Source organism: Esox lucius, chromosome 4, assembly GCF_011004845.1.
Source record: "Esox lucius isolate fEsoLuc1 chromosome 4, fEsoLuc1.pri, whole genome shotgun sequence".
NCBI classification, from domain to species: domain Eukaryota; kingdom Metazoa; phylum Chordata; class Actinopteri; order Esociformes; family Esocidae; genus Esox; species Esox lucius.
Window position 1 is genome coordinate 32026701 of NC_047572.1, and position 11990 is coordinate 32038690.

Below are 11990 nucleotides of genomic sequence, written 5' to 3' on the forward strand. Positions count from 1 at the left end.
ATGAGTACAGGACAAAATGTTAAAAAACACCCCAATGGCTCACATTATTCCTCACACCTAATTTAACTAACCCTAATCCACACCCGTTGTAGTTGTAGATCCAGTGACAGTCTGGGGAACAAAGGTCGAAAAACCTGACCTTAATCCTCAGTCCTGAACACAGAGTTCTCCTGTTACTGTATTTCCCACAAATGAAGTGAGTCACTCACTGACACGAGGCCTAGAAAGCATATGATGGCACTGATAAAATAAAAAAAAGAGCGGTTACACGAGAGAAAGAGAGTGCCCATGTGCTCCTCTCGGTCAAAGGAGCTTTTTGTGTATCACTATGTGGGTGAAAACTTGACCGTCCTGTCTGGATTCCCTTAGTGTGCAAAAAAAAAATAATGGCTGAAAAATAAAAGTGATGAATATCCAGAACAGCGGGCTGTATGACACAGACAGGAACATCTATCAACTGCAGTCCGGGACAAACAAGTCATAACAAACAGGTTTGAGGGATCAATCACTCATGAAGTAAAACTAATTTCTTTCTTCAGTCACATGCACACAATGAAAAGTCACAACCAGGAGCAGTGTCTCAGCCAGTGTATTTAAAGCTCTTCAATGTACTAGGAGCAGCCCACCAATCACAGCCAACAAGAAAGCTAATCTTATCCAATCCATGAGCATGTTTTATATGCTTTTAAAATAAACGGGTATTCGTCGATAAAGTAATACTGACAGGTCAATACTGATAGGTTAATGAATACAATGATGGAGTATCTTTACAGAATTACAAGGAAACATGAGTTTATATTGGCATCCTGACTATCGGATTCCTATGGAAAACGTGAAGCAGTCGTAATTATTTGAGTAATCATAACAAATATAATAAAAATAACGTAATAAACAACAAAACCAAAACACAAGAGTCTTGTCAAAATACCAGCAATCAATCATCCTATACAATCCAGTCCAGAGCTTCCAGTTTGATAACCCATCGTAGCCGTCTGAGAGCACCATGGGCAGTTCAGTAGGCCCTATCCTAATAAGACCTAAATGACGCTAGATGCTGGTGCAAGACACAAACCAGCGGTGCCATCACATCGTCGTTCACTGTACAGCCTAAATTACTGTGGCACACAATGTATCTCGTGCAATTTCCGTGTAAAACTGAATGGCAGCCTAAACAGCGTCAATAATACACACTTTTGTGTGTTTGTGATTTCTTACGCACGGCACTCCAATCCTGACCTGAGGGATAGAATGCATTATCTACATGACCTAAATGTTAAAGATCTCACAAAAATCGTCACTCATTCTTCAAAATGTTCAGTGCTTTTGGGTATCGTGTAGGCTACATTAGACTAGTATGGCTCAAATCTGGATTGAGATATGCGTCTACAAAGATACATGGTTGTCCAGTGCAATGCGATAAAAAGTACTCCACATCCAGTACAGTCCAGTGCTTGTGATAACATTCTAACCTTACCTCTTTCCATTAACACCTGTTAGGCCTAACTATATACAGTCTCGATCACTGAAAACAGGACAACCTCCACAAAAAATTTCGGAAAGTAAAAAATAATAAAACAATAATACAGTTGAAACATATCATTTTATAATTCTTGATATCGTGTATCCAACGTCTCTGTCGGCCTGTCATACCTCTTTTTAATTTTTCTTGAGTAGCCTTTTCAAGTTTTAGTTAGGACAGCGGCAGGCGCAGAAGGCACACCTGAATGGCTGCAATTCTTGAGATGCTTCCGTGTTGTAACAGGCTATCTTCTGAAAGGTAGGCTATCCCAACAATGTTCTGGATGCTGTAAACAATTCCATTCCTCTGTCAGCTTGTTTCCTAGTCCCAAATTAATGTCTTTATCATGTTTTTCCCACTAATTAGTGAAAGTAACCGTGCCAGTCCCATCTTCAGTCATCAGGTGAGCACACCAAATGGAGTTGGTCCGGACTACCCACACTCCCAGTGCTGGAACTTCCATCTCCCAGGTCTCGGGACACCATACACGGCATGCTGAGTTCTGTGGATCCACCTGGACTGGAATCACTCCTGCTGACACACTCCTCCTCCAGGACTAGACAGAGTTCTTTGAGGTCCAGATTCTCCTTTAACAATACGTCTTGCATGCGCTCTAGGTCGGACAGTTTTTTCAAGTAGCCGCCTAGATCCTCGCGCATCACTTTGGCTGCGTGGTGACCGAACAGCTGCCATTCCCGGGCTAGCTTTTTCACCTTTAGCCGGTCATCGTCAAGAAAGCAGCACAAGTCGCGCAATTCTGTATTTTCTTCCTGGAGACGCTGGTTGATTGTTTTTAACTCCCTGATCTCGAGAAGGTGGCCCTGCAATTGTTTGTTTACTTCTTTTATCAGGCGCCCACGCTGGATAAGAGCAGAGATCTTTTCAGACTCCTCTTTACGCAGGCGACTCACCAGCTCTTCTTTAGAGCAAGCGAGCAAATCCTCGTCAGACATCTTTGACAACTCTCTGTTGTAGATCTCACTGTCACTCCCCATGGTGTGTCGACCGACTGCAATGTAAACCTGAGAGAAAAATGCCTTTCCTGACCACAGGCAGTTGAGGTCACAACGAACTTCGGCAACTGTAGCCTACACAATTCCCGGGATGCTCAGAATGTGGCATGTACAGTAGACTTTTTCCTGCTAACCACGAAGTGTATTACTGTGTAATGCCTTTAGCCCACTAGCGATGCAAAATGTGCCCCGATAGCGGTTCTTGTTACCTATCAATAATAGGCACAGCACATGCTTCACGGCGTTTTTCTGCAAGGGCTATACAATTCCCTGAACACGGTAACTTGCTATAAAAAACAATGTGTAATTTCAGTCCAATATCAATGCATCATTCTAATGTCAAACGGTAACAGGCCTTTAGGGAGGGAGTGTGCAATACTGTCCAGTTTTCCCTTTTCTTTAGACTACTTGATTACCGACAGCAGGGTGAGGTTTTCGTGCCTTTTCAATCCTGATTCGTTTATTATCTTGTAGTATCTCGTATTACTACATCGGAAAACGTTGGATAAAACTATAATAACGTCCCTTAACTGATATTTCCATGTCCTTATCAAAAATGACGTGCTCAATGGAAACGCCGTTCGTTCTGTCCGTGTAAAGGTTGTAGCCTACTCCCTCTGTGCGGAGGATTTGTTCATGGTATAACATCCCCTTTGATTACGCTAGCAACTGAAGCAATCACTTGAAATAAAAAAAAAAACACGAAGTTACCCCCAAAAATATGAATCCCGATTCCTGATCATCATATTGCATTGGTTTGTGCAAGAGGAGACTAACAATGTCCGCCTTCTTCCAGTGTCACTTATCAAGCGGATGTCTCCTCGGGTTTGGTTTTTCTCATTGAATTTCTGAAAATGACGCCCATTTAAAAATATTGGGATTTTCCTTTATACGCCGTTCACGTGAAAATACATACAAACGCGTGGTAATATCTATGCAGGCTTTTTTTTTATAAAAAGACGAAATTGCAAAAAAAAAAAATATCAGGAGGATTTCGATACAGACCACATTTTTTAGATGGTTCTTGTTTTCATATTGATACAAAAATCTTGATATTAAGCTACACAGTTATTGTCAAAAACAAGGTCATTCGCGAGCATTCATATTTCTGGTTGTTCTCAGGGTTGTTGTAAAGGAGGATGCTGTAGGAATGCCCCCTTTTCCGAAGCCTTCTCCCTCCCTTTCCGTTCAGTCTTCCTGGCTTTACGGTAAAAGAATAGCGTTTCCAGTGAAAGAAATCAAATCATAAAAATGTGTATATACTATTGATCTAGTCTGGCCTGTATGAAATGTCAAACTCTTTCGATAGCCCTAAGCATGTGTTTAGAAATAGTAATATTAGACATTTGAGACTGTAGTGTTTTGTTTGTTTTATTAAGCTAATATATATATATATACTTTCATACATGCATGCTGTCATAACCTTTCCCCCACATCTGGACAGACAGACAGACAGACAGACAGACACACACACACACAAACACACACACATAGAGCAGGACGACACACAACCCCCAGCATCACACTTGGACACATGTTCAGAAAGCCGATCACCGTTACAATAGACACCATTTCATGTACACAGACGGAAAGTGTGACGGCAGGCCTTTCTGTGGTGAACAGAGGTCTCCAGCCACGTCCTTCCGCTCTCCGCTCAGGCTCCATTGTTTCAATGAGGCCATAACAATGCTAAGGGTGTTAACCAGAGCTGGGGGGGTGTGTGTGTGTGTGGGGGGGGGGTATTGGGCCATGGTGAGGTCAGCCAACAGGAGGGCTGGAACTGGGAGAGTTTTCTGCTGGGTTTTGTAGCAGTGCTAGGTGTAAAACAAAAAAGACAGTTGACAGTGTTATTTTTTTCTTTTGTAATTTTTGAAGGACACGGGCAGATACGGCTAAAGGAGAATGGGAGGGGTGAGGAGAGGGATTTTGTGGGATTTATTCAGATTAAATTCTGTGGGGAAAAGCTTGCACAGTCACCCACACACACTTGTGTACACGCACACACCTCATAGTAGCTCCCTATACCAATGGAGTGTACTATTTAGGAAAAAACACTTTATTTTTGTTTCAAAATGTCATTGTATATTTTTAGTAGTCTAGGAAAATAGAAAAATATCATTGTGCATTATTAAATTCGGCAAGCTATCCTCAAACGTTACAGCCGGCTACAACAATAGATATACAGTGATGAGCCAAAACATTATGACCACTCACAGGTGAAGCGAATATTGTTGATCAGCCTCTTAGGGCACATGTCAAGGTCTGGGTAAAGATTAGATGGTAGGCGAACAATCAGTTCTCGTATTCAACATGTTGGACAAGGACAACATTATTATGGCCAGATGACTGGGTCAGAGCCTCTCTGAAACGACAAAGGGGTTGTGGGGTGCTCCCGGTCAGCAGTGGTGAATTCCTACCGACAGTGATTCGAGCAAAGGACAAATCACAAACCGGCGGCAGGGTGTTGGGCGCCCAAGGCTCATCGATGAGGGGAACGAAGGCTATCACGTTTGGTCCAATATTTCTACTGTGGCACAAGTCACAGACTTTTTCCACCTTTAATGTGACCCATAACGTGAAAAATTCAATTGAAAAACAAACTGAAATCTTTGAGGGGGAAAAATTTAAAATAAAAAATTCACAATAATCTGGTTGCATAAGTGTGCATACCCTTAAACTAATTTTGTTGAAGCACCTTTTGATTTTACTACAGCACTCAGTCTTTTTGGGTAGGAGTCTATTAGCATGGCACATCTTGACGTGGCAATATTTGCCCACTCTTCTTTGCAAAAGCACTCCAAATCTCCTGAGCACAGCCCTCTTCAGATCACCCCACAGATGTTCAATTGGATTCAGGTCTGGGCTCTGGCTGGGTCATTCCAAAACGCTAATATTCCTTTGGTGAAGCCATGCTTTTGTGGAATTAGATGTGCTTTGGGTCATTTTTTTGCTGAAAGGTTAAGTTCCTCTTCATCTTCTGTTTCTAACAGACACCTGAAGGTTTTGTGCCAAAATTGCCTGGTATTTGGAACTGTTCATAATTCCCTCCACCCTGACTAAGGCCCTGGTTCCAGCTGAAGAAAAACAGCCCCAAAGCATGATGCTGCCACCACCATGCTTCACTGTGGGTATGGTGTTCTTTGGGTGATTTGCAGTGTGGTTTTTGTGCCAAACATACCTTTTGGAATTATGGCCAAAAAGTTCAACCATGGTTTCATCAGACCATAAAACATTTTCCCACGTGCATTTGGGGGACTTCATGTTTGTTTTTGCAAACTTCAGCCAGGCTCTGATGTTTTTCTTTGTAAGGAAAGGCTTCAGTCTTGCTACCCTACCCCATAGCCCATTCACATGAAGAATACGGGAGATTGTTGTCAGATGTAGCACACAGCCAGTACTTGCCAGAAATTCCTGCAGTTCCTTTAATGTTGCTGTAGGCCTCTTGGAAACCTCCCTGACCAGTTTTCTTCTCATCTTTTCATCAGTTTTGGAGGGACATCCAGTTCTTGGTAATGTCTCTGTTGTGCCATATTTTCTCCACTTGATGATGACTGTCTTCACTGTGTACCATGGTATATCTAATGCTTTGGAAATTATTTTGTACCCTTCTCCTGACTGATATCTTTCAACAATGAGATCCCTCTGATGCTTTGGAAGCTCTCTGCGGAGCCATGGTTTTGCTCTGAGATGCAACTACGAAAATGTCAGGAAAATTCTACTAGAACAGCTGAACTTTATTTGTGATTAACCAGAGTCACTTTAAATGATGGCAGGTGTGTAGGGACTTATATTTAAGTTTGAATGTGATTGGTTAATTTGGAACACAGCCACATCCCCAGTTATAAGAGAGTGTGCACACTTATGCAACCAGGTTATTGTAAGGTTTTTATTTAAACATTTTCCCATCGAAGATTTCAGTTTCCCATCGAAGATTTCATTATAGGTCACATTAAAAGCGGAAAAAGTTCATTATTTTACATAACAAAAACCTGGCATTTTAACAGGGGTGAGTAGACTTTTTATATCCAGTGTAGTTTGGGAATGGATTGAGGAGTTCAAGGTGTTGCCCTGGCCTCCAAATTCCCCAGATCTCAGTCGGATTGAGCATCTGTGAGATGTGCTGGACCAACTAGCCTGATCCACGGTGGGTCCAGCTCACAATTTACAGGACTTAAAGGATGCTAACGTCTTGGTGCCAGATACCACGCCTCGAAGGGTAGGTGCTGTTTTGGCGGCATGCGGAGGACCAACAGCCTATTAGGCAGGTGGTTATAATGTTTAACCTCATCAGTGTAGTGGCATAGTATTTCTGAAGACAAGTTTTTAGCTTACATTTTACAATTAGAGGCAGGGAGTGGAACATCTCCTGAAGTTCCTTACACCTGGGAAGATATTGTCTCTGTTTTTCTCTCATTAGAGCATCCATGAGGGCGTTTTTGGATGTATGAGCAACATCTGTGCAATTACGGGAAACAGTGTAAAACCTATTTAAACAACACATAGCAAAAACTATTGTAAACACTGATGGCAAACTAAAAGAAGCAATACCAGAATGTCACGTTATCTATATACATGAGTGGATGTCTGTTGTTTTCCAAATGCTGAGAAAGGCAACTGCCGACATCCATCCGCTGTTTTTGACCTTAAAAACGAACCAGAGATCAATAAAATATAAAGGAATAGTTTAAATTGTCAATTAAGGTCCCTGGTTAGTTATGAACTCTGTTCACCAGGTCGTTTAGCTCTTCCTTAGGAACTTCCCAAAATTGGTGAACACAGCTGTGTACTTTTTACACCTCTGATTGCAGTGACAGCACCAGTGGCGGCCATCTCTATGCTTAAGTAGTCCGTTTCGGCACAAAAATTATTCTGGTCCCTCCTGATTTCGAGTTACGTTGCCTTGCCAACCAGTCCCCAGGAGGGATCAATCAATTGGAAATCAGTGAGCCCAACTCTCCATCCACGATTATGGATACAAGGAAAGAAGTGAGCCTGTATGTGTTTTTTGCGTCGACGGCCATGGCCGCAGGAAGATGTTGAGACCACGGGGTCGTGATAACAGTTGACAGGCGACACATAGCTGTTGCACTGCTGTTGCACTGCTGTCGCATAGCTGTCGCATAACTGTCGCACTGCTGGCGGTCAGAAACTAATAGAGAATTTTCCGGCTAGTGGACAAGGCAGTCCAACACACTATCATCCCCTGTTCTGAGCTGATCCAAATTGAGTCTGCCCTGTGTGGGGCCCCTGTGCTTTGTCGGTATGATGCGACCGGGATTCAAACCCCTGGCCGCAGTGACACGGCTGTAGACCCATTAATGTCTGTAGATTTTCAGGATGGTGCATCACATGGGCCATGCCAAGGCTCTCTGCACTCTGGGAACATTGTGGAGTTTTCAGCTGTGACAGAGAAGTCTTGGACGATCTTTCTTCGGAGGAAGAGCGGCTCCATCTTGTCAAGGTTGAGCTTAAGGTGAGGGGATTGCAATCCAGGTCTGTGCAGAGTCTTAGACATCCAGCCCTGGCAGGGTGGACAGGAGAAACAGATTGTTTACAGTGTTGAAGGCTGTGGATAGATACAGGATGATGAAAACCGAGTAGAGATTGTCAGCTTGGACAGTGCAAAGTGGCTCTATGACAAATAGGAGAGCGTTCTCAGTTGAGTGACTCATCTTGAAGCCTGACTGGTTAGGGTCAAGGATATTGTTCTATGAAAGATAAAAGCACATTTAGTCAAAGACTTCATGCTTAAGTGTTTTGAAAACGTAAGACAGGAGGTATCGTTTTTTTTTTCACCTCAGAGTGCTCAAGTGTTTGTTTTCTTGACAAGGAAAGTGTCTCTGGCCAACCTGAAGGCAAGTGGTCAAAGATGAGGTGGTCGACGAGGACCGGGAGACAGTCACCAATGATGATCTGAAGACGGGAGGAGAAGATGAAGTCAAGGGACAGGTTGTCTGGTGACCAGATATCCTTAGTTGCAGGAAATCATAGGGAGATAGCTGGGGGATAACAGTTAATGCTATGGGTGGTCTGAAGTCGTGATTGTCATATCCACGGATTTACTTTTGATCTGAAAAAAAACAGGTAGGGTGCTTTAAATGCCGGTATGTTCTTCATCTTGAGTGCACATTATTGTACTGTCACTCAGAGAACATATCGCTGTTCCTTCACGCACTTCTAATTTGTTCAACGCAAAGAAATTATTCAGACCCCTATTCAATTATAAACTAAATAAATAATGAATGGCTGTTAACATATGCCTACATTTATTGATAAGAAAAAGACTAGGGTCTTTTGTAAAATCAACTGCTATATCTATTTGTCATGACATTTTCCACTAATCTTTTATTGCAAATATGCCTAGGCAAGAATAAATAATAATACTGGCAACCAAGTGAGGAGAGAAGAGAGGAGGTGTCATAGTTTCCTTGGGTTGTTATTTGGAGTGAGAGAAAGGGCCTTTAGCAGCAGACGAGGAAGTTAAGGGATTTTAGGTCCCTCTGAAGTTCGGTTTTCTTTCACTTTTGCTCAGCTTCCCGCAGTCCCAATCAGCAAGTCATTCACCCGTCGGGTGGGAGTGGAGGGCCAATCCGGGGGGGAGGGAGGACAGTGAGAGTCGCAGGATGTGGAAAGGGAGGGGGGCAGGGTCGATACGTCAGAATCAGGGCAATTCCCAGAAGGATTAAGCAGATTGGAGAGGATAGACGGGGAGAGAGTAGTTTTTCATGGCACTTAACCAGCTGAGTATTGGCTATTGGTTGGGTTTGGTTGGCTATTGGTTGGGTTTGGTTGGCTATTGGTTGGGTTTGGTTGGCTATTGGTTGGGTTTGGGGGGAGAGAAAGGAAGGAGACAAAGTAGTGTTCTAAAACCTGGTCTGCTGGGAAATGCATCGACAGCATCTAGTAAAGCAGCGCATTGCCTCCCTTTTGAGTGGGGGGGCATTGTAGAAGGGTCAAAATAAGTGGAAAGAAAGAGCAGGAAAGAAACGTAATATGAGTGCTGAGCAATCGTGAGAAAATTAGCTCGTCAAATATGTGTCATGCTGGTTCAGGAAGTCTCAGAGTACCTGGTGTACGATAGATGACAACACTGTTAACAAAGCAGTGGGTCTTCCAGCAGGTCAACCTCAAACACACATCACGAGCACTTAAGAATGGTTACGGAAATATGCTAGATGGTTCTAAAGTAGTCAGTGATGAGTTCCAATGTAAATACCATAGAAAACCTGTGGCAAGAAAGGAAATCAGCATTTCGTCAAAGGCTCCCCCATTAGATATTGCAGAACTGAAACTAAATAAAACAGATTAGACAAATCTGCTTTGGTCCTTCCCGTGTTAAAAGGTGGGGTACCCTTGAGGTCCTGTAGACTAAATATTTATATATGTATATAGTATGTATGTATAGTTGTGCTCATGGGTTTGTAGACCCTGGCAGAAATTGTGACATTTTGAAAATATGACTGATCATGCAAAAAATACAGTCTTTTATTTAAGGATAGTGATCATCCTTTTTAAATCATGAAGATAACAGAAATCACCCAAATGGCCCTGATCAGAATTAATGTTTGGTCTTGTTACAGACACAGAAGGTGACACACACAGGTGAAAATGGCAATTAAAGGTGAATTTCCCACACCTGTGGCATTTTAAATTGCAATTAGTGTCTGTGTATAAATAGTCAGAGTTTGTTAGCTTTTACATGGATGCACTGGGCAGACTAGATACTGAGCCATGGGGAGCAGAAAAGAACAGTCAAAGGACCTGTGTAACAAGACAATGGAACTTAATAAAGATGGAAAAGGATATAAAAAGATATCCAATGCCTTGCAAATGCTAGTCAGTACTGTTGAATCACTTATTAAGAAGTGGAGAAATCTGGGATCTATAGATACTAAGCCAAGGTCAATTCTTCTGGATTTCAGCCAAAACTGTCAGAAGAATTGTTTGGGACACAAAGAAAAACCCACAGGTAACCTCAGGAGAAATACAGGTTGCTCTGGAAAAAGACGTGAACAATAAAAAAGGAGCACAATACGACGATACTTGAAACAAAAATGAGCTGCATGGTCGAGTTGCCAGAAAGAAGCCTATACTGCGCAACCATAAGCGCTATGTTTGGAGAGGGGTCAGCAAGGCCTATAGTATACTATCCCCACTGTGAAACATGGTGGTGGCTCACTGATGTTTTGAGGGTGTGTGAGCTCTAAAGGCACAGAGAATCTTATGAAAATTGATGGCAAGATGAATGCAGCATGTTATCAGAAAATACTGGCAGACAATTTGCATTCTTCAGCACGAAAGCTGCTCAAAATGTGTGAGGAACAGAAGTGTTCAATTTGCAGTGGTCTCTTAATTTTAACCCTTCTGTTCCTCACTTCCTTTTTGACTTTTTTGTAAAGGAAAGAAAAAGGTGCAGTGGTCTCTAGATTTTCTCTGGAGCTGTATATACCAAAGCTATATTTCCAAAATCTTCCCAGAGTTGACCAAGTCCTTGAAAGCATTAATGAACAACGGAGCTTTTATACCACATAAATGTCACAGCACTACTATGGGTGCCATGAAAACCTACTTAAAGGTATTTACTTTTTTTATATTTCACTTGTTTATTTTACATTCAGTTTTTCTGTTATTCTGTTGCTGTGTCACATTCATGAAGTAACAGACATTTATGATGTAATGTCCCCAATAAAAGAACAAAGCCTGCTAAGAGTGCTTTCACCTTTGCAGACCCATCATCTTGGAAAGCACAAAATGTAATATTTTCATTCTGATTGTTGACTAAAACACAGATTGTACGGCTGATGTACATTTTTAAACATCCCTTTTTAAACTCTTCTAACTACTTGAAACATTTTAGCTGTTATTATTGTGACTGTGCTGTTTGGTGTTTTGTTATACAATGTGCTGCTATCTTCACCTTGGCAAACTTGGTAGAGATGAAAATCTCAATGAGATCGCTCTGGTTAAATAATGGACAAAAACTGAATGAATAGAAATTTGAATCACCCATATAAGGACATTATCTTGGTATTTTCATGTCCTTGTCAGAGAAACCCTTTTACTATATTAAAGGTTACATTTAAATTATACTTTATTTTTATGAAGACCATTAGCAACTAAGAGCTAAATACACAGCAATATACAGTCTATCCCTAAATAAATGAACAAAAAGTAAGTGGCAAATGTCTGTAGTGGCAAGTGGAAGCATCCGGGGGAAACTCATGGAAAAGCCTTGGTAAGGAAAGAATTATCTCAGACTGGAAAAATCTTTCAGAGCCTAGCTAAGAACTCCAAGTGGGAAACTCCAGTATCATACTAGAACTTAGACTTTTAGGCTTAAAGATGAGTGGGGGTCATAAAATACACCTCCCATCTGAATATTTCTGGTCAATGAATGGATCCACCCATAAAGCAAAATCCCTTGTAGAAAGCGATGGTATGATTTGAGAAACTGTTAA

The 11990-nt window shown here is 41.8% G+C and overlaps 1 protein-coding gene across 1 annotated transcript; it reads right to left on the minus strand.

Annotated features, from left to right (window-relative positions):
- Window positions 1–573: 573 nt before the first annotated feature.
- ccdc85b (coiled-coil domain containing 85B) lies at window positions 574–3660 on the minus strand. Its single transcript, XM_010902737.4, has one exon. It carries the CDS (start codon window positions 2512–2514, stop codon window positions 1912–1914), a length of 603 nt encoding a protein of 200 aa, XP_010901039.1. The 5' UTR covers window positions 2515–3660; the 3' UTR covers window positions 574–1911.
- Between the last annotated feature and the right edge of the window lie 8330 nt (window positions 3661–11990).